The sequence below is a fragment of the Emys orbicularis genome, chromosome 11 (genome assembly GCF_028017835.1).
Source record: "Emys orbicularis isolate rEmyOrb1 chromosome 11, rEmyOrb1.hap1, whole genome shotgun sequence".
NCBI lineage: Eukaryota > Metazoa > Chordata > Testudines > Emydidae > Emys > Emys orbicularis.
Genome location: NC_088693.1, coordinates 4,844,362 through 4,871,428, shown reverse-complemented (window position 1 = coordinate 4,871,428; position 27,067 = coordinate 4,844,362). Strand labels below are relative to the sequence as shown.

The 27,067-nt window shown below is 41.8% G+C and overlaps 1 protein-coding gene across 1 annotated transcript in view; it reads right to left on the bottom strand.

Annotated features, from left to right (window-relative positions):
* Positions 1-27,067, bottom strand: part of MAP3K2 (mitogen-activated protein kinase kinase kinase 2) — a 41,174-nt gene that overhangs the window by 11,252 nt on the left and 2,855 nt on the right. Inside the window, exons 3-11 of the mRNA XM_065413369.1 lie at positions 26,453-26,552; positions 23,802-23,932; positions 22,207-22,286; positions 16,918-16,985; positions 12,033-12,125; positions 10,634-10,840; positions 9,801-9,949; positions 7,873-8,004; positions 5,693-5,822 (exon numbers count right to left, since the gene is read on the bottom strand). Of these exons, the coding sequence (XP_065269441.1) occupies positions 5,693-5,822; positions 7,873-8,004; positions 9,801-9,949; positions 10,634-10,840; positions 12,033-12,125; positions 16,918-16,985; positions 22,207-22,286; positions 23,802-23,932; positions 26,453-26,552 (1,090 nt within the window). The remainder of the gene's footprint in view (positions 1-5,692; positions 5,823-7,872; positions 8,005-9,800; positions 9,950-10,633; positions 10,841-12,032; positions 12,126-16,917; positions 16,986-22,206; positions 22,287-23,801; positions 23,933-26,452; positions 26,553-27,067) is intronic.

The following is a 27,067-nucleotide window of genomic DNA, read 5'->3' as shown; positions in this document are numbered from 1 at the left end:
GCGGGCACGAGTAGGGAAACACCTTCTCCATCCCCTTGAGGAATCGGGCTACTGTGGGGTTAGAGAACACCGAAGCCCCCAACTCCCCAGGGTGGAACACCGATATGGCAGCCAGATGCACCTTAATTGAGGCGGGGGCGAGCCCCTGATGCCTGAGGTGCAGCAAGTAGTCCAGAATCGATGGGACTGAGGCCTGCAGAGGCTGGATGTGATGAGGCTCACACCAGTGGGAGAACCGTTTCCATTTGGCGAGGTAGGTCGCTCTTGTGGAGGGCTTCCTACTACCAAGGAGGACCTGCTGGACCTGATGGGAGCACCTGTGCTCCATATCGTTCAGCCAGAGAGAAACCACGCCGTGAGATGTAGTGACGGTAGGTTCGGGTGGAGTAGGCGACCCTGGTCTTGCGTGATGAGGTCGCGATGGAGGGGGAGGGCGATCGGAGTGGTCACGGACAGTTCCAACAGGGTCGTGAACCAGTGTTGGCGTGGCCACGCCGGGGCGATGAGGATGACTGTCGCCTTGTCCCTGCGGGTTTTGAGGAGGACCCTGTGGATGAGCGGGAATGGGGGGAAGGCATACCTCAGGCTCCCGCCCCACGGAATTGCGAAGGCATCTGCCAATGAGCCCGGACTGAGGCTCTGGAATGAACAAAACTGAGGGCATTGGCTGTTGTCCTTGGTGGCAAAGAGATCCACCTGGGGAAACCCCCACCTCCGGAAGATTAAATGCAGGACGTCCTGTCTCAACGTCCACTCGTGCATGTGATAGGACCGGCTGAGGCGGTCCGCTAACCCGTTTTGGGCCCCCGGGAGATATGTTGCTAGTAGGTGGACTGAATGGGCTATGCAGAAGTCCCAGAGGAGGAGCGCCTCGTGACAGAGGGGAGAGGACCGGGACCCGCCCTGCTTGTTTATGTAGAACATGGCGGTAGTGTTGTCCATCAGAACTGACACGCTGTGGCCTTCTATGGTAGCGTGAAAGGTCTGACAGGCGAGGCGAACCACCCTCAACTCCTTCAGGTTGATATGAAGCAACTTTTCTTCCCTGGACCATAAGCCCTGAGTCCGCAGGTCCCCCAGGTGCGCCCCCCAACCCAGGTCCGACGTGTCTGTTACTAACGTCAGAACGGGCTGCGGGGCGGCGAAAGGGACCCCTGCGCAAACCTGCTGTCGATCGAGCCACCAGCGGAGGGAGTTCGACACCCGATCCGGGATCGTCACGACCAGGTCTAAGGGGTCTCTGTTGGGGCGATATGTTTGGGCCAGCCACAACTGCAATGGCCTGAGTCTTAGGCGGGCGTGTCCGACTACATGTGCGCAGGCCGCCATGTGCCCCAAGAGTTGAAAGCAACATCTGGCCGTGGTCGTGGGGAATTGCTGGATGGAGCTCATGACCTTCTGAATGGCCAAGAACCGCGATACGGGAAGACTCGCCCGTGCCGCCACTGAGTCCAGGACTGCCCCTATGAAGTCCAGTCTCTGCGTGGGGACCAGCGATGACTTGGGTACATTGACCAGTAGACCGAGCTTGCGGAACACCTGTAGTGCCAACGTCACATGGGAGCGAACCTCGGCCTCCGACCGGCCCGCAAGGAGCCAGTCGTCCAAGTATGGGTAGACACGCATCCTTCTTTTTCGAAGAAAAAGCTGCCACCACAGACATGCATTTCGTGAACACTCGCAGGGCCGTTGCCAGGCCGAAGGGCAAGACCGTAAATTGAAAGTGGCGCTGGTTGATGGTGAAGCGCAGGAACCGCCGGTGGGCCGGGCGGATGGCGATGTGAAAGTAGGCATCTTTCATATCGAGGGCAGCGTACCAATCTCCCGGATCCAGGGATGGGATAATAGTACCAAGGGAGACCATACGGAAACGTGTTTTGAGCAAGTATTTGTTTAGTTTGCGTAGGTCCAAAATACGACGGAGGCCCCCTTTTGCTTTGGGAATGAGGAAGTATCTGGAATAGAACCCTTTCCCCCTGAGGTCCGGAGGAACCTCTTCCACCGCTCCTACTGTGAGGAGGGTCTGCACCTCCTACATGAGGAGTTGCTCGTGAGAGGGGTCCCTGAAGAGGGACGGGGATGGGGGGTGGGAGGGAGGGGGTGAGGAGAACTGAAGGGTGTAGCCCGCCTCCACCGTGCGCAGGACCCAGCGGTCCGATGTTATATGTGACCAAGCACGGTAAAAATGGGACAGGCGGTCCCTGAAACACAGAGGGGGATCCGGAATAGAGGTTGGTACTCTGTCCTCGATCGCAGCTTCAAAACCCTTGCTTGTTTCCCGGCTGCGGCTTGCCTTGGCCATGATTCTGGCCCTGGTTAGGCGTGTTGTTGCATCTACACCTGTTATCCCTGCCCCTCCTGCGGTACGGTTCCTGTCTAGGACGAGGGTGGTACTGTCTCTGCGGAGGTTGGGGCTTAAAGGGCTTCCTCTGCGTCACTGGGGTGTGCATCCCCAACGACTTGAGGGTAGCTCGAGAGTCCTTGAGGCTATGCAGTCTGGCGTCCGTCTGGTCCGAGAACGAGCCTGATCCCTCGAACGGAAGGTCTTGGAGGGTGTTTTGCACCTCTGGGGGAAGGCCGGAAGCCTGTAGCCACGCCGAGCGTCTCATTACCACTCCTGACGCGATTGTCCTAGCGGCTGCGTCCGCGGAGTCAAGGGAGGCCTGTAGAGAGGTCTTGGCTACTGCCTTCCCTTCGTCTACTATGGCCGCAAATTCGGGTTGCGAGCCCTGAGGCAAGGCTTCCTTGAACTTGGAGACCGATGCCCAGGAATTGAAGTTGTGTCTGTTCAGAATCGCTTGTTGGTTTGCGATCCTCAACTGGAGGCCTCCGGACGAGTAGACCTTTCTCCCAAATAAGTCCAAGCGTTTTGCCTCCTTGGCCTTGGGGGCCGGGGCTTGCTGGCCATGTCGCTCCCGTTCGTCGACCGCAGAGACGACCAGCGAACATGGTGTTGGATGAGAGAAGAGGAAATCAAACCCTTTAGATGGGGCGAAGTATTTCCTCTCTACGCCTTTTGCAGTAGGCGCACTGGAGGCTGGTGTTTGCCATACTGTCTTATAATTGGACTGGACCGTTTTTATGAGCGGGAGCGCCATCCTGGAGGGGCCCTCCGGGCTTAGAATGTCGACTATGGGGTCCTCCTGCTCAACAGTCTCCTCTGCCTGCAACCCCAAATTGAGGGCTACTCGGCGGAGCAGGTCCTGGTGCGCCCGATGGTCAATCGGGGGAGGGCCGGACACGGTTGTGCCCGCCACGGCTTCGTCTGGCGAGGAGGAGGTGGTCATGGCCTTTTGCGCGTCTTCCTCCTCCTGCAACTCCTCATCGGCTGGGTGCTCCTCTGGAGTGTGTTCCCTGACGTGGGTCTGGGACGGTGCCGGGCTCGGTGCCGAGTCAGCCCTTTCCCTCTCTGGCGGCCTGGAGACCGTGGCCTCTTTGCGAGAGGGTGGGCGCCACTGTGGAGAGCGGGACCGGTGTCCCGAGGGGCCAGATCTCGAGGTCCTGGACGGGGGGCCTTGTTGGTGGTAGGCCCAAGGGGTCCAGAATGGCCATTGTCCTGGATGGCCCCACTGTGGGTGCCAAGTGGCTTCATGCTCCCTACTGGCCTGTGCTCTGTGGGCATATCTGCTGGAATGGCCCGAGTCCACCTCCGAAACTACGGACGGTGATCTAGAGGGCCACGGCGGTGCCGTGGAACGGTGCCGGTCCGGGGTCGGAGAGCGGTGCTTTCGTGACCGGGACCGGGAGTAGCGCCTTGCTGACCTGGACCGTTACCGGTGACCCCGGGACCGGGAGCGACTGCGGGAGGACGGTCTCGGGGATCGCGCAACCGACACGTCCCGGTGCCTACTCGAGCAGGGCTGCTGGGTCGGTGCCTTGCGCTTGTTGGGGCCTGATGGTTGTGCGGCCCTCTGCGCGGAGGGAAGCCGGGAGTCCACCGAGGCGGAGCTCGACCGGGACCAGCGCTGTGAACGGTGCCGAGATGGCGACCGTGATGGGCGCATCATTGTCGGCTTGCCTTTGGATGGCAGTCTCGGCGGAATGTCCTTAGCGCAGAGGGTGCCCTCAGCGGACAATTCAATGAGGTCCTTTGCTGCCTCAAATGTGTCCGGGGTGGAGGGCTGTTCCAAAAGTTCCTCCAGCCCTTCCTCCTCACTCGACGCGCCTATCCTGGGGCTCGACGGGCCTTTCGGCGCCGGAGCCACTGGCACCGGGATCTGTGCTGGGGCCGCAACGGCCTTAGGAGCACTTGCAGTCTTCGCGGGCGCTACCCTCTTGTGCGGGGAACGTCCTCGGGCCTTGGGTTGGCCCTTCGATTTAGCCGGCGAAGACGACTGGTGCCGGAGGTGTTCCCGCTGATTCGGTGCCGTGGGCTTAGGTTGCCCCGCCGGCGTCGGATCACGAACCGATGCCGGGGCACTCCGCACCGAGGTTGACGGTGCCGTTGAAGTGGAGGGCTGTAACGCCGTCTCCATGAGCAGCTGCTTCAAGCGAAAGTCTCTCTCTTTTTTAGTCCTAGGCTTGAAAGCCTTACAGATCTTGCAGCGCTCCTTTTGATGTGCTTCCCCCAGACAACGGAGACACGAGTCGTGTGGGTCGCTTACTGGCATAGGCTTGCGGCACGTGGCACAAGCCTTGAAGCCTTGGGCGTGCGGCATGCCCCGCCGCCCAGGGCCGGTGCCGGGGTTGGTCAAACACCCGACACAAAGAAGTTTAAGTCTTTCTAAATAGCCAGGGGCTTGCAGCTTAACACTAACTACTGAAGAACTGATAACTGAAGATAACACTGAGTACTATGCTAAGGGACACTCTCAGACGAGAGGATAGAGTTGTTCCAACGTCGCCACGGACGGTAAGAAGGAACTGAGGGAGGGTCGGGCCGGCAGGGGTATATATACGCTAGAGCGGGGCGCCGCTCTGGCGGGAGGGGAGACCCTGCAGGCCCGACGGGAGCCACTGAGGGGAAAAGTTTCCGACGTTCGTGCACGCGGCGCGCGCACACCTAATGTGTAATGGACGTGAACAATCACTCGAAGAAGAATCTATCTTACATTAAGAATGAATAAAAGGGAACTGGGTGGGTAAGAAAGAAGTAAAGTAAGGAAGGAAAGCACCTAGAGCACTCAGAAAATCTGCATCTTCATATCATGTTCAAACAATGACATACTTTTATGTTTACAAATTTATTTAACTTGGTATAAGCATGATAGATTAAATCTTGTCACCTTGAAATTTACAAAAAATTATATTGACACATAAACAGGAAAATAATGTAGCAATTTTAGCAGCTATGATACGGTTATGTCCACCAGATTTAATCACGCTCGCTAAGGGTTTCAACATTGTGTTCTCTGGATTGTTGCTCATAAACATCATTTTGAAAAGTCCTGCTATTAAAACAGTCATATATACCCCTATTAGTATCCTATTACTCACTAAAACATTTTTTTCTTAGTTTGCAACATTGGCAATTTTCAGATTTGAAAAACATTACAAAGACTGGACTATTGAAGTAAATCCTGATGGAACTACTTGAAGTTAAGCCAATATTCTGGCATCACAAACTTAGCAGTGACACTTTAATTTTATTGCAATAATTTCCCTTTGGTTTATGAAGCTTCAAATGTTTCAAATCATGTTGCTTATTTGGATTAGAGAAAGAAGAACTCACTCACATCTCTTCTTTAATTACCTTTAATATCTCTATGTACAATCATATTACTGTGCAAATAGTAAACTCCCTCCAAAATCTGCCGTGTGTATTTTCGGGTCACATTCTCTGTGAGTGCTCCATATGCTTTTAACTGGTCCTTAATGGAACCCTGTGGCCAAAAAGAAAAAGTATTAATAATTACAGCACTTTTAAGAATGATAGAATAATTTATCTTTTAACCATTATTAAAAAATAACTGGATTGTATGAAGTTTGTACCAGAAATTTAGAGATGCAAGGCTCTATAACTTCTCCGGATCAGCTTAATTCACATAAGCAGTTATATCTCCAGCTAAACTAAATGATTCAGCCTTTAACAGGAGCATAATGATACACAGAAATGTTATCAGACAATGAATTTTTAAAATACCAAATAGTGTAAATGCCGCTAAGCTACTGTACAGGCAATACAGTAGAGTATTTTCATTCCAAGCATGATTTTTTAAGAGATTTACTAGTTACATGATGCTGTGTTTGGCATTGTACATGACACAGCCATTGACTGTACCCAATCCATCTTACACTCGGAGAGACAACAAACAGAGAAAAACGCACTGGACAACCCAGAGCATGACATTTAAAAAAATGTTATTTGATAAGTTTTAGGTCTCAATAAAACAACAGGCAGAAACTTGGCATAAAAAAGTCTCAGCCTACAACTGATGTTTTTCTAAATATCTTAATACAATTTGGGTTGGCCATTTTAAATTACACACATTTAATGGTTTAAAAAGGAACAGTATCAAGACAAAAACCCAAAACTATACAGGTCTTTAAAACTGCATATTTTGATACTCTGTCCTCCAGATCTCAGAAAATCTTACAAGTCTCTAAAATGAGATCCTTGTCTCATCTAAAATCCTAATTTTTCTTTTGTGCAGCCTTACAACAACAAACTAGAATGCAGCAATTATTTATGAACATTTAGGGATACATGAAACAACTGCATCTTACTATACTCACGTCTGCTTGTTCTATTTTGTGAATAAGTGAAAATCTGCAGTTTTCAGAAAGCAAAATATTTCCATAAAGGAGTAGGCAGATAGGAGGGACAGTACAATACACACCTCTGTGCCAACAAAAAGACAGCTGCAAGATCTAATTTTCAACTTATCGCTGGCTATTATTAACTAGTTTTTGCCCTCACAACATCTTTGACTGGCTGACGCAGTGACCTGGTAATAGTGCCCAATGCACTAAGAGAGAGACCTAAACCTTAGAACTCAAGCTTGATCTGTCTCTCCCCAAGTTAACAGGAGTCCTACCAGGAACGCCGCCAGCTTTTTTGCTGCCCTAGGCAGCGGAAGGTCCTGCCCCCGAACTACCGCCCTCGACAGAGGCGGCGGAAGGTCCCGCCCTCGAAATACTGCCGACGACTGGGGTGGCCAAAGAGCCGGCTGCCGCGGTCGCTGCCCCCCAAATGTTAGTGCCCGAGGCAACCGCCTAGGTCACCTAATGGGTTGCGCCGGCCCTGAGTGCTACGTATGGCTACTGTGATTCTCCCTTCGTAGGCTTGCTAATTGGTTCAAGAGGCAGCTGTGTATATCCCTCATCTGTTAGAAGCATCTCTAGAACACGGTCGAGCTGGAGGTGGATGCAAACTTAAACAGGAAGGTTAAACTTGAGATACATGATTAAAAGTTGTTAAAAAAAAAGCTCACAAAACTGTTTTTAAAAAGACATTTGTTGCAAAAAGTAGTCGGCCAGAAGCACGCAAATATTGTACTCTTTAAATTATTCTAATTCTGAATTAATAAGCAATTATTTACAGGAGGCAAAAGTCAAATAATGTTATAACGCAGTTGTCTGTCTTTGGTTAACCATTTATTATCAGACATTTCCTTAACATCTGTTTGAGCTCCTGCAAATCTTATCCATTTAGATCATTGGTTCTCAAACTTTTGTATTGGTGACCCCTTTCACACAGCAAGCCTCTGAGTGCGACCCACCTTATAAATTAAAAACATATTAAACACGATTATAAATGCTGAAGGTGAAGCGGGGTTTGGGGATGGAGGCTGAGAGCTCGCAACCCCCCTTCCGCCTGTAATAGCCTTGTGACCCCCTGAGGGGTCATGACCCTCAGTTTGAGAACCCCGATTTAGACGCTCGGCACACATTCTTTAGAAATGATTGCCTGCAATGAGCTCTCTTGCTTACCCCTGGCATGTATTCCATGAATATAGAGAGTGTTCTTTCAGAGGGATCCCTCAAGCAGCCATAATACTGAACAATTCTTTCATGCAGCAGGTTTTTCAACAGCTGAATCTCACATTCAAGTGCATTTACCTCCTGAAAAGAAAATGTTCAGTAAAGCTTACTATAGTTAAGAGACAAATCATCTCACACAACTTTTAGATTTCTGTTAACAAGACTGACTTTATCGAGAAGCTTTTGGGGAAGCTAAATTAAGTCGAGGGTTTACTCTGCAGTTTGTGCAAAGTTAACACATTTTCTTGTTAGAAAACATCGGCATTAGAATGAGGGAGAGCAGAGCTACAGCACAATCTCAGAAATGTGTGACTTCGATGTATTCTTTAGGGATATTTTCCAGTTATTTCAGTTTCTTTTGATTTCAAGAATCAATCTCATATACTCAGAAACTAGAACCTGTCAGGTACTTTATTTTAAAATGCCGATGAATTCAAGAGCTGTACTGTAATATTATGTTACAAATTTTCAGTTGGATGAAAAATTCTCAAATTAAGTCTTCCTTCAGGTATCACTGGAATTAGTTCTTAAAAGCTTATCTCAAGTTATGCCAAATAAGCAACACATTTATCAATCTAAACTGTAGTTCACAATTAATTACATATTTTAGTTTTTTCCCCTCCCAGATCTATTTTATTTTATTATTTATTTTTATAGCATGGAAGTGGTTAAGGGTGGAAAAGCCATTTATTCCCTGCTATAAATTTCCCTATACAAGTTCATTAAAAATAGCTATGATTTAGAATTTTAAGCATTCCAGAGATTCCATGTGGAAGCCCTTCATCAAAACTTGGTACTTATCCATCACAGAACACTTGTGGTACTCCAAAATTAGAGGGAGAAAAATTTCTTGATGTTGCCATGGGTGTGTTACAAGAAGTAATGGCAAGTTTGGGTATCTTCTGAAAGGTAACTACTGCAAAAATGGCATCATGTGGTTCTATGTTTACCGCTTCTATGATTTCCAGAGCAAATTGGTTATTTTTAAAGCATCAGCACTAAAAACTACAGCTGCAAGTCAATCTTTGTTCTGTCTAGCTCCTATGCCATCAGCAGTAATAGAGTCTACAGCTGGAAGTCAGCCAGTCAATTCTGCAGATGATGCATGAGCAGGAATGGAATCCAGCCCACTCTCCCCACAACTGTACCGACTATGGAATCCTAATGAATGAAAAGAAGAATTTATTTCTGTCAGTAAAATTGGCAGCTACAACTTGGAATACAAACAAGATCCGGGCAGTAACATGGTGCCATTTTTACATTGTCTCTTTTCTGACTGTAACTGTTTTTAAAGAAGGACAAGTTCAGATTAGACATATGGAAATACTCAACAAAAGCACTAAAACAATGCTCTTGGGAGAGCAATATAGGGGACCAATTATACTAGGTTCATTGGCATTGGACTTTACCTATAATGTCAATTTGTACGTAACTGCAGTCATAGCCATTAAACAGTGTTCCTTATCATAACATTCTCTATTGGTTTCATTATAAAACAAAGCTAATGTATGCTAGGTTCCTATATTTTTCACTTTACTACTTGAAGTAATATTTCTGTAGAATGTACCTTCCATGTTAGATTACTGTTTAGCTTTATAGTCTCAGGCTGTGTTGAATTTGATAATACATGTTAGTTTCAAAGAGATATATTTGAAGATGAAATCATGTGCTACGTAATACTATAATCATTCAACTGAGTTATTTTCATGCAGATTTTAATGAAACAGAATGTCTTTTAATCGTACAGACTCATAGAAGTACACATCTTCAAACATTCATAAAATGAAGTGAAAGCAAAAAGCAACATCGGTTTAGACCATACAGAAAACCACTCTTACAGTGATACCTTTACAAATATTTATTTCAGGGTCTCTTACCTTGCTCGTCTCTGGACTGTCAGGGTCAAATTGAACTTGTTTAACAGCCAATTCTCTTCCGGTGTCAGCGTCATAACATAGATATACTCTGCCAAAAGCACCCTGACCCAGCAGCTTGCCAAGTCTCCAGTTAGTTGGTGCTCGTGGTGCTGAAAATATAAGTATGTTTTGTTTTTAGAATGAGTGTTATTCAGTTGTTCAATAAAAACTGGAACACAAAAATAAAACGCTTGAAAAAAGACTTTTTTAATTTTAAATCTCCATGTAAAAAGCATGGATTTATAAAATTTCCTCTAAATAGAAAAAGTGATCTTGTCAGCTACCTAATAACCTATATTTTATCCATAAAAGTACATCCAAACACATAAGTACAAGATACGCACATCTGAGGTGCTTACTAAGTACCTGAAAAGGAGACTAAAATACATGTAATCACCCAACTATTTTAAGAGTACCCTTTAAAAACAAGTCATGATCTACAGCAACTACAAAGTATACGTATCTAGTATAAACACATACACCCAACCATACTAATTAAGTCCCCCGTTTATCAAAACAAAAAAATTCGACCCATAGCAGCAAGAGTAAATAAAGTTATTTGACTGGTAAGCATCTTACTACTTCAGGTCCAGATGTATACTAACATTATTAATGTTAAGAAAATCTGTAGTGATTAGTTGTAATATAATGTAAGTTATAATTATAATGTAATATTATGGGTATGCCTTTAATAACATGTATTTTAGTAATTTTGTCAATTCTGGTGTATTATATATTTAACAAGTTTTTTAAAAATTTTCCTTTGAAGACCATAATGTGCCTTTTTAACTTACAGCGGCTAGGTGGGCTGATGTCCATTACTGACAGGGTAGGATTGTCTATGTCACTTCCCCTTCTTCTCATTCGGTTCTCCTCATACTCTGGAGTAAAGGTGCTACTCCCACTGCTTGTACTCAGGGAGTGATCGGTGGGGCTGAAACTGACTGGAGACCGGAAGCTGTTCCCCTGGGTCCTTCTGGCCCTTGGAAAGGTTTTACGACCTGTAATGATGCACAAAGACTACCTATAATACTGTACCATGAAGAATAAGTACTAAACAATATGTGTATGCATACTTCATGAAGTGTGCATTGAAAACATAACAGTTCAAACCTTTCATAGAATATGATGGAATGATAATGAAAGTTACTGGTTTAGCCTGCTGAGAGGGAAAGTGTGTAGAATGCCTACCTGTAGATATCAGACTTAAACTAGCTTAATGACAGTCCAAGACTGACTAGCTGGGAGCAGTGCATAAGTAACGTCTAAAATTCCTGCAAAATAGTTTCATAATTAAGTGACTCTTTCTTCTGATGGTTTGAAGAAAATTGAGACAAGTTCCAAAGGGAACAATACTTCTATCTTCACTGCTATGAGAGGCTATATGTATTCCTGAAAAAAAAGACCAAAGATACACTAGAGTTCTAATAGTCCATCCAGTGAGGTATCCTCACACAGTGGGTGTTTAAGTTCAGATGAAGATGAAAGACAGTCCATAATGGACACTATGGGAATTACCTGCCTGTAGAAGTTTCTTCCTAGCTCCCATCAGTTAGTGGTTGACATACCCTGAAGCATGGATTCCTTCCCCTCCTTTTTGTCTATCTAATGTAACTCATTATCCAAATGTCTAATCTTGTTTTGAAATACAATACCTTCCAGCAATTAGTTCCACAGGTTAATTATGCATTAAGTAAACAAGTATTTTTGAGTTTTAAATTTATTGCTTTTCAATTTCATGACATATCCTTCTCCTCTTTTATTAGGAGAATCAGTAAACAGGAGCGACAACTTAGCTACTCTATGCCATTCCAGATTGAGTAAGAGCGAAGTTTATTCTGGGTAGTAAACAATCACAATTACTCATGGCATTCATTATATGTTCTGTATAGTTTGTGCATAGGCTTTTGGCAGAGATGGTTTCCATGTACAGCTGCTCCCATGATTCTCTAATGCTCTAATCTACATCTTCACGGGAGCGGTTGTAGCTCAGCATCTTTGAAAATCAGGCTACTTTAATTTAGGTGCCTAAACGCAGATTTGTGATTAACTTTAAGCGTGCTTTACTTTTATTTCAGATAGAACACCTGTTTGCTTCTCTTTTCAACATTTTCTGATTATATCGTTAACTCTTTCAACTTAATTTTTGAAAAAAGAATAAATATTGAAAATGTTACAGTGTCCCATGCTCACCATCATTGTAATCTTGGTGATGATATGAAATATGATACCTTCGGGGATAAGTCCCGCCTTTTCCAAATTTCTCAAATATTGGGATATCATAGTCTATGGGGAACAAAAAGAAAATATGACCATATATTGCAAAATTAAACACATGAGGAAAAATTCATAAAACAAACCAAATTTTAATCGGTCTTGCATCACAAGTTTTTAAAAAAGCAACCCTACATTTAACTCTTAAGTGGACTGTTGTATAAAGAGACTTGTAAACTGGAAGGCTATGCATATAAAGATAAGCGAATTACCATTCAGCCTACTAATCATGTTGTTTTAGTCCCTATAAATGATAAAACAGTAAAATAATAAAAAGTAAATACATTTAATTAGATATCACATCCACTCAAACGTGCTACCATCTGTTTCTAAGCAGGCACAAAATTACAAAACCATTCGAACAGAAAATGATGTCTTAATATATTTTTTCCTTCAATTGGCAAGTAAGCTTTTTATATAAAACCCTTAGTAAACTATTTGGAGTGGCAGCATTGTTTATGTGGGAATTTTCTGCATGAAATGTTAAAAGCAATCTCCTGTTTATGCTGAATGGAAAAAAAATTCATTTTTTGTAAAAATATCTATAAGGCATCTACAGACTTCATGTGTATGGAAACACTGCATCTCTGTTCATTTAACGTTCAACACATAAGAAGGGTTTGTCCTAGCATCCATGGCTAAACCCCTCCTGCACTGGTGTATCTAGTTGTCTGCCACCCACTAACCCATAGGTCATTGCATGATTCCTATCATAAGCAGGGCTGGTTGCACCACCTATTATTAAGGGTTGTCCAACACTTCCCATTATAAGACCCTTGTTTTTCAGTTTCTTATACCTTGCCAAACTTTAACCATTTGGGCTGACATTTTCTATGCTGGTTGTCTGCCTCAGGCTCAATTTGTCTTGAAAATTTCTGCCAAAAGGGTTTAGATATTTCTGAGAACAAGGCTGGGAAAATATATATTGTTTTGACCATGTTAAAAAATTCTGGTGACTTTTTCTTGGAAATGCGCTAACACCTGCATGCTTTGGAGCTGGTTTCTGAAATTTGGCTGGGGGTAGGAGTGACCTTTATTTCAAGGATGTCTTTTTGCCATCTGGTAAAAAGCCACCCAAATCTGGCTAAGTTATAAGCCTTCACAAAAAATTATGGTTTTCACATATTCAGTTGAGACTTGCTAGCTAGAGCTTTGCAGCTAAAATCTCCAAAGATTCCATTCTCACTGCTCCAGCCTCTCAGCTCCTAGCACTAACCAGACTTCACATGCACCATCCTCAAAAATTGACTGAGCAAGCTCCAACCCAGAGCTACAAAGGCTCAGAAAGATTTTTCCTGTACTGGGGGCTCTAGGCTGGGTATGGAAACAGAGAGCAAGTAGCTGGTCTCTCATGTGCTCTCAACAACTCTCCTGCCAGAATTCAGGCAGCGTGGAGGAGTAGGCTGTCTCATTCGAATGCAAAAGGGACAAAAACTGGACCATGAGGGAGAGACAGGAGTAGATTGGAACAAGTGGCCTGGTTAGACAGGGATTGGAGGTGGAGAAACTGGGATTGGGAGTTGGAGAGGAGACAGACTAGGAATTGGGAGCTGGGACTGAGAGTTGGTGAGGGAAACGGGAGAGGGGTAGGAGGAGGAGCTGGTAGCCAGTTGTCCGAGTAGGGAACACTGAGATTAGACGAGGAGCTGGGGAGACTGGGACATGGAGCCAAGGAGATGGGGGTGAGGATGGGAGGCTGAAATTGGATGAGGAGCCCAGGGAGAGAGACTGGGAACCAGAGGTGGGGCAGGAGAAAGATATAGATTGTATGAAGATCCAGGGAAGGACAATGATGGGGGCTGTCTGGGCAATAAGACTGGGGACAAGGAGCTGGGACAGGAAAGGAGGAACTGGAGCTGACTGAGCAAGGAGACTGGGATCAGAAGCCAGGAGTGGGGAAGAGTCAGCACTGGGACAGGTTGGAGGGAATGGGGTAGAAGGGGTCAAGCTTTGAGGAAGTAGGCCAACAGAGGACACTCCCCTCCAGAGCCTGGAATGGAACCCAACTTTCTCGAGTCTCAACATTTCTGCTGTCAGCAAATACCTGTGAACCCCACTGCCAAAGTATGTGTCTCATCTTCTGTTAGTGCTGCTCCACATAGAGGATGACAACCTAATACTATCATTTACTCTGTTAGCTCAAGTGGCAGAGATGTGATGATCTAAAGGTTCAATATGATGACACTTGATGGAATTAGTGTGTGTATAAGTGTAATTTCATAGGTTTTAAAAAAAAAAAATCTTAAAAAAAAATTCAGATTGCAGAGTCAAGCATACAAAAGTTAGGAAATGCCAGAATTAAGGTTGCCTGTGCAATCTTAATTAAGCTCCCTTATGTGTATGCATTATGACAGTCTTTAATTAATGATCATATACTGTTTTTTCCACAGGACTCCTGCCTCATTCAGTACACCTGATAGACCTACTCTGGGGACAAATTAGGGATGTGTAATGAAGCAGGCTGTTGGCTGTAGGACTACTGCCTCATTTGTTGCAGAAGTTGGAAGGTCTGCAGTGACTGAGGCAGGAAATAGCAGGAAGAGATACGAAGATCCTGTGGTTAAGACAGTTGAATGCTGCCCCAGAAAATTTTATTCCATCATTGTCTCTGCCACAGAGTTCCTGTCTGATGCTAACCAAGTCACAAACCAAGCTTTTCACAGGTGGCCATTGATTGTGCGCGTCTCATTTTCTGGGTGTCTGCCTTGAGACTCTGGGGTCTAATTTGTAGAAGTTTTGAACACTCACAACTGCAATTCAAGTCAACTGGAGTTGTGCTTCAATATAAAAACTATTACATAATACTAGCTACTCTGAAAAATCAGGTCCAGGCATCTCAAATTAAGCACCCAAAATTAGAGAATACTTTTAATCTTAATCTGTGCTTCAGCTCCCCATGTGTAAAATGGGGATAATACCTTGTCACCTCACAGCAGTTTTGTGAAGATAAATTAATAGATGTTTGTGAAGCACTTGAATACTATCGTGATGAGTGCCAATGAAAAACCTATAACAAAATTAATAATCCTGTCTTCGCAGAAGGGTTTGAATAGTGTGCACTAAGTAAGATTTAGGACCATATATTGAACAAAGAGGATCAAACAAAATATTGAATAGCTGCCCATTAATTGATTGATCTATTCCGTGCATTGAATGAGGCATGGGACATGTGGAAAAAAAACTGAAATAAAGGGTCAGACAGGTTAAATAAGTCACCCAAGGTTACACAACTATTCACTGGCAAACCAGAACTATAGTCCAGGTCTGACTCCTAGTCCTCTGCCACCTGACAAAGATGTCTCTCTTGCTTTTGGATGAGAGGCAAAAATTATCTGGTTATCCTGTGACCCAGAAATCCCTTGGTGCCAACTGGTAGACAGTGCAAAGGGTTTCAAAGGGATCCATTGGGTATTTGCATAATAGTTCACCAAAGGGTGGTATGTGAGGTCTCTATTGAGAGCCAGTAGCCACTGGTCATTACAATCAATGTAAAATGTCTGTACTATTTGGATAATACTTAAGGAGTTATGCATCTATATTGAAAATTATGTTCTTAAGGTCTTGGAATTAAGGCAGGTCACCAGGTGGCGACACACCTCGGAAATGTTCCTTTCAGGCAGGAGGTAACAGACACTTATCTCCCCATTTAGCCGTTTGTGTATTGTATGCCTGAGATGTATGCCTATACATATACTGAGCCAGCTGTCAGTTAAGAGATTGCAAATCGACAAGAAGGAACAAACAGAAGGGGAATATTCTGTTTATGAATAAAGACAAAAGATTGGTCTGGTCTATCTTGGAAGTCCAAAGGGACATACTGATTTCTTCACCTAGGGCCTGGTCCACACTAACCCCCCACTTCGAACTAAGGTACGTAAATTCAGCTACGTTAATAACGTAGCTGAATTCGAAGTACCTTAGTCCGAACTTACCGCGGGTCCAGACGTGGCAGGCAGGCTCCCCCGTCGATGCCGCGTACTCCTCTCGCCGAGCTGGAGTACCGGCGTCGACGGCGAGCACTTCCGGGATCGATCCGGGATCGATTTATCGCGTCTAGACAAGACGCGATAAATCGATCCCAGAAGATCGATTGCTTACGGCCGGACCAGGAAGTAAGTGTAGACCTGCCCTAGGAAGCAAACTGACAGCATGCTTGTCTCTTGTCTCATGAAAGGAGGGGCATCGCCAGCCAGGCTGTAAAGCACTACAAAGATTCTGGGTGAGCAATACTCTACAAGACATGAGTATTTTGTTAAGTTTAGGCTCTACAATGTGTGTTATGATTTTATTTCATTTGTAATAATTTGTTTTCAATACTTCTACTTGCTACTACTTGATTCTCTATGCTTTGTTAAATAAACTTATACTTGATTTCACTATAAACAAATCTAAGTGCTATGTGTTAAGCACAGCAATGATCTGAGGTGAAACTGGTAAGCTGAGGTGTTTTGAGTCTTTGGAAGCAGCGAATCTGTGAATATGGAGTGTCCAGCGGATGAGAGGATGTACTGTAGAGACGCTCGAAGGGTTGGGGTGTGCCAACCACTGACCTGTAGAGGGACAGTGGGGCCTATGAGGTCTAGAGGCGAGTGCTTGTGTGGCCATGGCTGGTAGAGTTGGGGAGCTGAGCCATGACAAACACAAACAAGGTTTCCTCACACTAAGGGAAGGTGGTAGCGAGGTGCCTCAAAACCCTGGGTACCCCAAGAAAGCATCACATATACTAGGTACATGCATCCTGAGACATGTTACTTACAGCTGGATGTATCTGATAAGACTAAATGGGCCCAGTAGTTTTACCTACCTGAAAACTCCTGGTGGTTATCTGGATAGCTCTGTGCTCGTGGCATCCGAGATTTGGGGTAGCTATCTCTAGAAGTGTAAGACAACAGTTTAGATGCTCTGTTACTGGAGAGTCAGAGTAGCCAGGCAAGCACTTAAGTCTTACTGTTTTATAATTATTGAATTACACAGCAAAGTATGTGCTATCCCAGTCTCCTGCACTTGTAAACATGAATGGGACCCAACTTTGAAATACCAAAGCTTGTAGATATCAATTACAATGGATGATCTTGCTTGGGATAGGGAGGAAACGAATGGCACTGCTCATTAGTACAATCTATTAGTAGACACAAAGCAGTGCCAATGAAGCCACACAGGAGCTCGCGCCTTGCACCTTCATGGATAAACAAAATCAAAACATCAGTTACAGGATATTAATTTATCAAGAATTTTTGTAGCCTGTTTAAATATTTTTGCCAAAGAAATGCAGAGTCTCTTGCAACTCTCTCAGATTTCCTTTTTCCTTCTGTGAAGCTCAAGTGATTTCATAAAAAACTTTAAAAAGCAATTTTATTGAATAATTAAGGGTTTTTCATGTGGTCAAATAGTTTCTTACCTAGAAATTTGTCTTTATGTAACTCCCAGCCACCACACAGGAATGGATGGGATTCCAGTCAGACAGAACAACCAATTGCAGTAGAGCACTTCCATAACCATACCACCCCAGCATCTTCCTTTTCCAGATAAGAATTTCTCTAGTAGGCAACAGAAGCAGAAATGGAGAGACAAGCCTAAACCCCTGTTAGGAGTCCTCGAACAACGTAAGAGGCAAACTAAATGAGGGTCTCTGGATTGGTTGAGGCAAGTCAAAAAATTTCTATGCAAGAAATGTTTTCATAGGATACTTTCAGTCTACCAATCAAGGTTACATTGGTTTTCTTAGAAAAAAAATCAAAAAATAGGCAATCATTAAAATAGGGTAAAAACTAAGGCTGTTGATTAAACGCTGTTAACTCACGTGATTAACTCAAAAAAAATTAATTGCACTGTTAAACAACAGAATACCAATTGAAATGTATTAAATATTTTGGGTGTTTTACTACATTTTCAAATATATCGATTTCAATTACAACACAGAATACAAAGTGTACAGTGCTCACTTTATATTATTTTTTATTACAAATATTCGCCCTGTAAAAAACAAAAGAAATAGTATTTTTTCAATTAACCTCATACCAGTATTGTAGTGCAATCACTTTATCATGAAACTGCAACTTACAAATGTAGGTTTTTTTTGTTACATAACTGCACTGAAAAAAAACCCAATGTAAAACTTTAGAGCCTACAAGTCCACTCAGTCCTACTTCTTATTCAGCCAATCGCTAAGAGAAAAAAGTTTGTTTAAATTTACAGATAGATAATGCTGCCCGCTTCTTGTTTACAATGTCATGTGAAAGTGAGAACAGGCATTCGCATGGTACTTTTGTAGCTGGTGTTGCAAGGTATTTACGTGCCAGATATGCTAAACGTTCATATGCCTCTTCATGCTTCGGCCACCATTCCAGAGGAAATGCTTCCATGCTGATGATGCTCATTAAAAAAATAATGTGTCAATTAAATTTGTGACTGAACTCCTCGGGGGAGAATTGTATGTCTCCTGCTCTGTTTTACCGGCATTCTGCCATATATTTCATGTTATAGCAGTCTCGCATGATGACCCAGCACATGTTGTTCATTTTAAGAATACTTTCACTGCAAATTTGACAAAATGTAAAGAAGATACCAATGTGAAATTTCTAAAGATAGCTATAGCACTTGACCCAAGATTTAAGAATCTGAAGTGCCTTCCAAAATCTGAGAGGGATGAGGTGTGGAAGATGCTTTCAGAAGTCTTAAAAGAACAACACTCTGATGCGGAAATTACAGAACCCAAACCACCAAAAAAGAAGATCAACCTTCTACTGGTGGCATCTGACTCAGATGATGAAAATGAACATGCATCGGTTTGCACTGCTTTGGATCGTTATTGAGCAGAACTCATCATCAGCATGGACGCATGTCTTCTGGAATGGTGGTTGAAGCATGAAGGGACTTATGAATCTTTAGGGCATCTGGCATATAAATATTTTGTGACGCTGGCTACAACAGTGCCATGCAAATGCCTGTTCTCACTTTCAGGTGATATTGTAAACAAGAAGCAGGCAGCATTATCTTCTGCAAATGTAAACAAACTTGTTTGTCTGAGCGACTGGCTGACCAAGAAGGAGGACTGATTGGACTTGTAGGCTCTAAAGTTTTACATTGTTTTATTTTTGAATGCAGAGGGTTTTTTTGTACATAATTCTACATTTGTGAGTTCAACTTTCATGATAAAGAGATTGAAACCTCGTACTGATATGAGGTTAATTGAAAAAATACTATTTCTTTTGTTTTTTACAGTGTGAATATTTGTAATAAAAAATAAATATAAAGTGAGCACTGTATACTTTTTATTCTATGTTGTAATGGAAATCAATATATTTGAAAATGATTAATTTTTTTAATCGTGTGATTAATCACGATTAATTTTTTTAATCACCTGACAGCCCTAGTAAAAACCCTAAATACCTAAAATCAAGTGCATAACCTTTTACACACCAGCTACAAAGTGGATATTTCAAGCGCTGATGCAATCTCTCTGTACCATACATAGGTTTTCTTATCTGTAAAATGGAGATAACAATTACTTAACTCAAAGGGGTATTTATGAGACTAAATGAATTAATATTTGCGAAGCACTGATTCTCAGATGAAAAGTTGCTATAGAAGTGCAGAGTATTCAGCAGTAGAAAGCTATTTTCTTCTAAGGAAATTGAGTACACTCTTATTAGAAAACAAATGCTATGAGGGTATGTTTTTGACGAATGGAGATCTATGATTCAAGTTTTCCTGAGAAGTCTGTGAAGCTTCTTGAAACAACTTCTTAAACATGGTATAAATAGCCATAGAACAACTAATCTTTCCTTCCACTGGAAAGAATAGTAATTTCTCTCTCCTTCTCTAATTGGATAAGCATAACTAAATGAATTCATCCAGTAAGCCATCTTTTGCCCCTAAGTACTTCCAAGCTTCTGGAAAGTTCAAATCTCAAAAGTTTTCAAAGACCCTTTTGTGATACTTTGATGACGACAATTAGCTTACAATTTCATGTCTTTCCCAAAAAATGGACATGAAGAGATACATGCCTTAACTCTGAAGGCTGTAACTACTATACAGTTTGTAGAATCCAACTACTTAAAGTTTAAACAATGAGGAGTCCTTGTGGCACCTTAGAGACTAACACATTTATTTGGGCATACGTGGGCTATAACCCACTTCATCGGATGCATTGTTTTTGCTGATACAGACTAACACGGCTACCCCTCTGAAACTTAAAAAAGTTTGCAGTCTAAGATGTATCTGACCTTCAACTCCAAGACTGGCATACTGATCATGGTTCTGATATCAAGCTAGATTTCAGAGTGACTGATATGCCTGTTGCTGTGCCAATATTTTGACTCATGGGACTCCAGTCTAGTTCTGAGTCTACTTAGCATGTGTTCCTGGACACAGAGGTTTTTCCCTACTGGTATAAACATTTGAGAAGCTGAGATAGACCAGAAGACCCTGTTATTGCCATTCTCTGTCCTATGTTCCATAAGCACAAAACAAGCTGGGAACAGATGTCTTTCCCCACATTTTTTACCCTTTTCTAGCCCTGCATAGCTAGTACAGGAAAGGAGTGCTGTTGATGTTTTGACAGCAAGAACAGATTAGAGGAAGAAATTCCTGCGGTGCTTTGGACATGGGAGGTTAGTCTTTTGCCACTTTTGGCTCCTGCAGAGCAGAACAGGAAGAAAGCAAGACTTCTGAATGGATATTTATAACTCCGTGAGCTCTTCAATCATCAACAGTTAATTACTGGCATGATCACAAAACACTACAGCAAATCAAATTAAATTACAAGACAACACAAAGGGAAAACATGGACATGTTTAATTTCTGATGACAATGCAGAAATTTTGCACCATGTGCTGGGTTGAAGAATTTTATTTATTTGAGTTATCTGATGTCTACCCACACCTTAAACCATCACCCAAAATTTAAGAATATTTTAGGATTTTTTTAATGTATCATTACAAAGTTTTGATTCAAACTTCCAATTTCAAATAGATTAATTTTGAATTTCCCACAAAAGAAAATAAACGCCCTCTCCCCAACCATATGGTGAGACCCTCTCAGATCATCCTTCAGTTTCCAGCTCCTCCACATATGATCCCCAATCACTTTAAATGCCGGAAAAGATGGACTTTGCAGCATGCGTGGAAGATAAGTCCTTCCACAATGATGTCCTTATCAAATAAGGAAAGGAGGCACAAGGAATTTACCTCAACTATGACTGGCTGTTCTGCCAGTCTGACTGGTTCAACATGGGAACAACCATCCATTTCAGGTTGGTGGATCTGTGGTTCATAAATGTGTACTAATAATTTTAATTAAGTATTTAAATATTAGATAAGAGTGGCACAAAATGACAAAACCTAAGTAAATTTAAAACCAAACCAAGATAACAGTTGACTGTATCTGCTTGTTTCGCCTGTACAATGATTTCTTTCAGAACAGAAAATATTCAACTTTAAAAAAAAAAAAAAAAAATCAGCAAATAACATCCGTCAGTTCATCAGGGAAATGTTCAAATTTTGTTTTATTTATAATATTTGGGCACGTAGGTGGAACTGAAATGTTCAGTAAAATATGTGCGAACAATATAATCCTATGTGTTGAATGGATCTTTATCTGCAATGACTATAAACAACTATCACTCACCTTCCCGTTTATGTTTGACTGTTTGCACTGATTTATCATCTGTGCAGTAATATTAAGCACAGTGCTGGGTAACCCATTAGTAGAATGGAAGTTTCTTGCAGATTATGCCAACATCTAAAGTGCATGTTTAAGGGAGCTGTTCATGGCTGTGGAATACACTCAATTTACAAACAAGACAACAATGGCCAGATTTACAATAAATCTCTGTGTGCAACAAAAAGCAGCAAGTCCAGAAACTGATGTTTTAAATTTCATGCATCTTCAAAAACAACAGGCTGATATGGCACTCTTCTCTTCTGTGCATCAGTAAGCAGTTAAATCCCAATAAGTTATTTAGAGTGAGTGAGTGAGTGTTTGTGTGTAAAGTACACCTAGAAATTGTTTCTGAAGGTTGAGTTACTATGTTCTGTGGTAGGACTTTCAAGCAATCTAGCAGAAAGAAGTGCTGAATATAAGTAGTTCTTACCCATCTAAAGGGCTGTCAAGTGAGGGACAGCTTCCTGAGCCAGAGTTTTCAGGACTGCTCAAGGACAATGGATCCAGCATCTAGTAAGTAACCATGAGAGAGAGGGACTGAAAATCTTTTTTTAGGGTTGATGGTTCTTTACATCACATTTTATAGCTCAAAACCCCAACATACTGATCATAAAAATCAGCAGTTATAACTGATGTGGCTGAAGTCATATTGTATGGAGTCCTGCTTGTTGAAAAGCACTCTGGTGCCCTTCTCCCACCTAATACAAACACATTATTTGTATTTATGTATTTAATTTACAGTGTTTAGGAAATAGTAAATTATAGCAATTATGTAAAAAGAAATGTATGCAGTACACACACACAAAGAGAGGGAGTGCTTGCAACACCTATATTAGATAACAAAATTGCTTGGTCGCTATCTCAGGCTGAAATTTTTTGGAAAACATGAGCAAAAAAATTAGGCTACTAAAGGATAGTTAGCTGTGGCAATGTTTCAAAAAAATCCTTTTGTTTTTTAAAGAAACGGCTCCAGGAGAAGGAACCTGAAATTTGGAAAGGAGATGGTTATGGGGTCAGAGGTATGTCTTTTGCTGCGTCTGTGACAATCCAGGTTACATGCCCTTTTGAGTGGCTGGTCCAGAGAGGATATCAGTCTACTACTTCTACCAGCTAAGTGAGTTATTCCTATAGTTTAAGTAGTAGAGGCATATGCTATAGAGCTGAAGGTCCTAGGTTTAAACACTACTGATGACTCATGCAAGTGGTTGTTACAATTGCACGTGCTATAAATATTTTACATTTTGAGTGTCCATACATGCAATCCTTGGTCTCTAATTCCCTGTGAGCATCTGTGTACTTGAAATGTCTGAGAGGCATCAAGTGACTTTATGCAGGCCAATGGTAATGATTTTTATTATGTACAGAAATGGGCTGGATCTGATCAGAGGATTGGTAGGCAGTGTTGTTCAGTGGACAGGGCCCTGCACTGAGGGTCAGGAGATACAAGTTCTACTCCCAGCTCAGACACTGACTTGCTGTGCAACTGACAAGTTACTTTCACACTATGCCTGTTTTCTCTTCCACCCTCTCTCATCTCATCTCACTATAAATTCTTCATGGTAAGTACTGACTCTTTATTACTTGTGAGGATAGAGTCTACCTGTAGGAGGTCCTGATCCCAAATGGGGCACCACTGTAATAAGGATAAATAATAATGGCCCAGATGTGAAAGGCACTACATATCCCATTTTCAATCCTCTGAGCTATTCAGACTTCACCCACCTTTTCCATCAGTATCCAGACAGGATACCGATATTCAGAGAGAGCAGGATTTCTTGTAGATTCTAATACTCAACTATTCTACCAGAATGAAGCTAACAGACAGATCAGAGGGACAGAATGACACGCCCCTGTGCACCTGCCAGAAGAAGGTGGTAATGCTTACTAGGTTTATAGTACTTCACTTTCTTAAACCATTATACAAACATTAACTGAAAAGCTGATAGGTGGTACTTGGTAGGTCAGTCAGGCACCATGCCCACAGTGACATTTAATCAAGTGGAAATGAAAAAAATATATATTTACTTGATCCATGCTTTCTGGAATGAACTCGCCTTCACTATTGATACTAGTGAATGATCCATTTCGTACCACCTGGTGCAGCTCATCTGGAATGTATCCCGGGGGAGGTGAACTTCTATCACGTGTATTAGAACCTTTAAAAACAATAAAATAAAAAGGCAGTTTATTGGAGAACACTTTGCTTGGACTGGAGATTAAAAACAATCCTCTCCTGCAAAACAAGCTTACTATGGTATTTTCTTTCTTTTTGTAAAGCACGAAGTTTGCTTCTACATCTACCATGATTTATTTCACAATTTTTAAAAGCTGACTGTTGCTCTCGTGGAGCCTGATACTGCAAGGTACTGAACTCCCAATGGTCAGGGATTAAAAAAACAAACAAACCCCAAGTGGGCACCAGCAACTAAAACTTTAATGTATTTAATGTATTACTTTAAAATGTATTAAGTGACAAAATAAAGCCCCAATCCGGGTCAATGGATGTGGACTCTGCTCGTGCCGAGCAGCTTCCAGGATCAGGGCTAAGACGACAAATTAAGAACTACTAAACATCATGAGTTAGGATTGCTTACGAGTCAATCTATATACTGAAGGACTGCAAAAAATGTATTGGGGTACTTGAGTTTTCCATGATTAAAATTAACATTTCCATTGTTTCATATAGCAGAGAACAAGAACAACAGTTCAGTTTACTGAAGAGGGTTTAAAGGTGACTGCAAAGAATCCACTACTATCACATCACTATGCCCTTTGTATTCTGGAGAGGGTTGCAAAATGATTCTTTGGGATAAAACCCCAAATTAATTGACTCATATTATATGAAAGTGTGTGAAAGGGATGAATCTTAAGGTGCCTTTCAGCCATCTTCCTTTCTCCCCAGAGACTAGTATATATCAGTTTATGTTTTCAGTGTTCTCTTTAAGGATAGAACTTACTTTAAAAAAAATATATATGAAATTCTCCTTCACATTCCTCACTAATCCAAAATTAAGGGCAGTCATAGGCTTCCCGGGGCCCAGAGCCAGCTGTGATCACTTTCTCCTTTACAAACACTCCTAGACCTGTAGTCAACATTCTGTGTTTCTCCCGCAATTTTTGGTGCCCTTAACTTCATTAGAAGAGAGACAAGATAATTCTAAACCTGTAATCTGGGAATTGTGTCCATCTGCAGATCTGTCTCTGGATAAAAATTTGCCTCCGTCAACGTGCAAGCTAATCTGGTGCATTCTAAATCTTGCATTTAGAATGCCCCATTTTCCGCTATACAGCACAGGCATATAATTCATTAATTCCCAGCACACCAGACGACTGGATCTAGATTTCATCAGAATGGAGCATTTACTGACGCCAACTCTTGTGATTTTATTGAGAATCTCATGACGTTTTACTTAAAACCCCATCTCCTGGAGTCTTATGAGGATGTGAGAATTTCAGCTTTTACTAAAAACAAAAAAACAATGTTTTTAACCATCATCATTGCAGAGAAGAGCTTGAAAACACAAACCCTAAAGACTTAAAATCCAGAAGGCAAATAAAAATAATCCAAAATGTATTTATTTTAAAAAAAAAAACAACCATGATTTTTTGTGACCTGATTCATTATTTTAAACCTTGCAGTTGGCACTACTTGGTGTTGTAAATAAAAAGCACATTTCAACTGCATCAAAACAGGTGTGACAAATTGTTACCTAAATATAGGTCCTTATATCACATTAACATTTGTATTTAATATGGTCATATTTAAAATTTTAAAGAAAAGATGGCTGAATATCCAATCCCAAAATAAAGTAAGCAAGCATTTAATTAAGCATCCAACTATCTCCCTAACACAGATGAGTTACAGTGCCACACTATTTTCTTTTGTTTGTAACAGTGCTATATACACTGCAAAATATGCTTACATGATGTGCAAAATCAAAATTTAATTTACAATTAAATTGACTGAAACAAATGTTACTTGTTCAATTAATTCTTTAGCCGAAGAAGAAGTGAAACCAAGGAATCCACATAATTAAATTTCACAAGTTAACCTCACACTTCAAACTGTGCATAGGAGAAAAGGTTAATTAGCCCAATGCTAACGCAGCTGCTTCTCTCAGAAGTACTTTAAAAGCAGCATGAACAATCTAAATCGTCAAACATTTTTAAGAATGGAATCTTACAGTCAGGAAAATGCATTGCCATTTAAATAAATATGGCTTTGTTCAGAAGCTCAATCCTGCATGTAATGAAGTCAAAGGGAGTATTGACACTGACTTTAATGGATAGAAGGGATGAGTCTGCAAATGAACAATAAAAAAGAAATCTATAGATGAACATTAGGGAACAAAGAATTAAACCCATTTGCTAATATCCCAAATCTAATTCTATTACAGGGTTCTTTCAACTATGGATTAATTCTTGTTTGGTCAGTGTTTTCTGCACTAAACATTTATACAAATTAGAAAAATATTTACCTTTATTTAATTTTTCTTTGATTTTTACAACTAAAAATCATCACCTAACTCATCAGCATGAATAAAACCTCAATAAAAGAAATATGGCATCAACCAATCAATCAGGATTAATAGAGATACTCTCTCAAGTATGAGTCCGCAGACAATTTAAAATGAAAGCTCATACTCTTAAAATCACAGGAATATTAATTGCTTTACCTATTACAGACAGCCTGTTTTTCCTCTCTGCCACTCCAAACACTGTATTATCCAAATCTTCCAGTGATGGCAATGGTTCCATGTTACTTAGGACAGGAACCTAAAAATTAAAAAAAAAAAAAAAAAAAATTAAAACAACAAATAAGTTTAATTCTGTAGTCCCGAAAGGAGAAGAAATAAAGAAAAACACTACAGATTTCCAAAATCTCTTTATGTTACGAGAAATGTTTCCATGCAATATATCCTTTTTTTTATAATATAAGCTTAAGGAAAAGAAGCCAATTTGCTTCAAAGTCCATATAGTTCATATCACTTCAGTAGTTTATTCAAACATTTCTACAACCACGTCTTAAATTACACTGAAATAGCAAATTATGTTTCTGTTATAATTAGGATTTTTTTCAAACTTGCAATTTTCAGTTTGTGTCAAGAAAAATACACATTCTCTTTTAGCTCATGGGATCTGATGTTTGGATTTCAGCTTGAAAGAATCACTATACAAAATAATTATTATTATTTATAATGTGGTATAACTCAAATGACCAAATTATTATCAGGGCCTTATTGTGTTAGTAATGTCCACATAAAGTGGTATTGTGGGACATAACACAAACC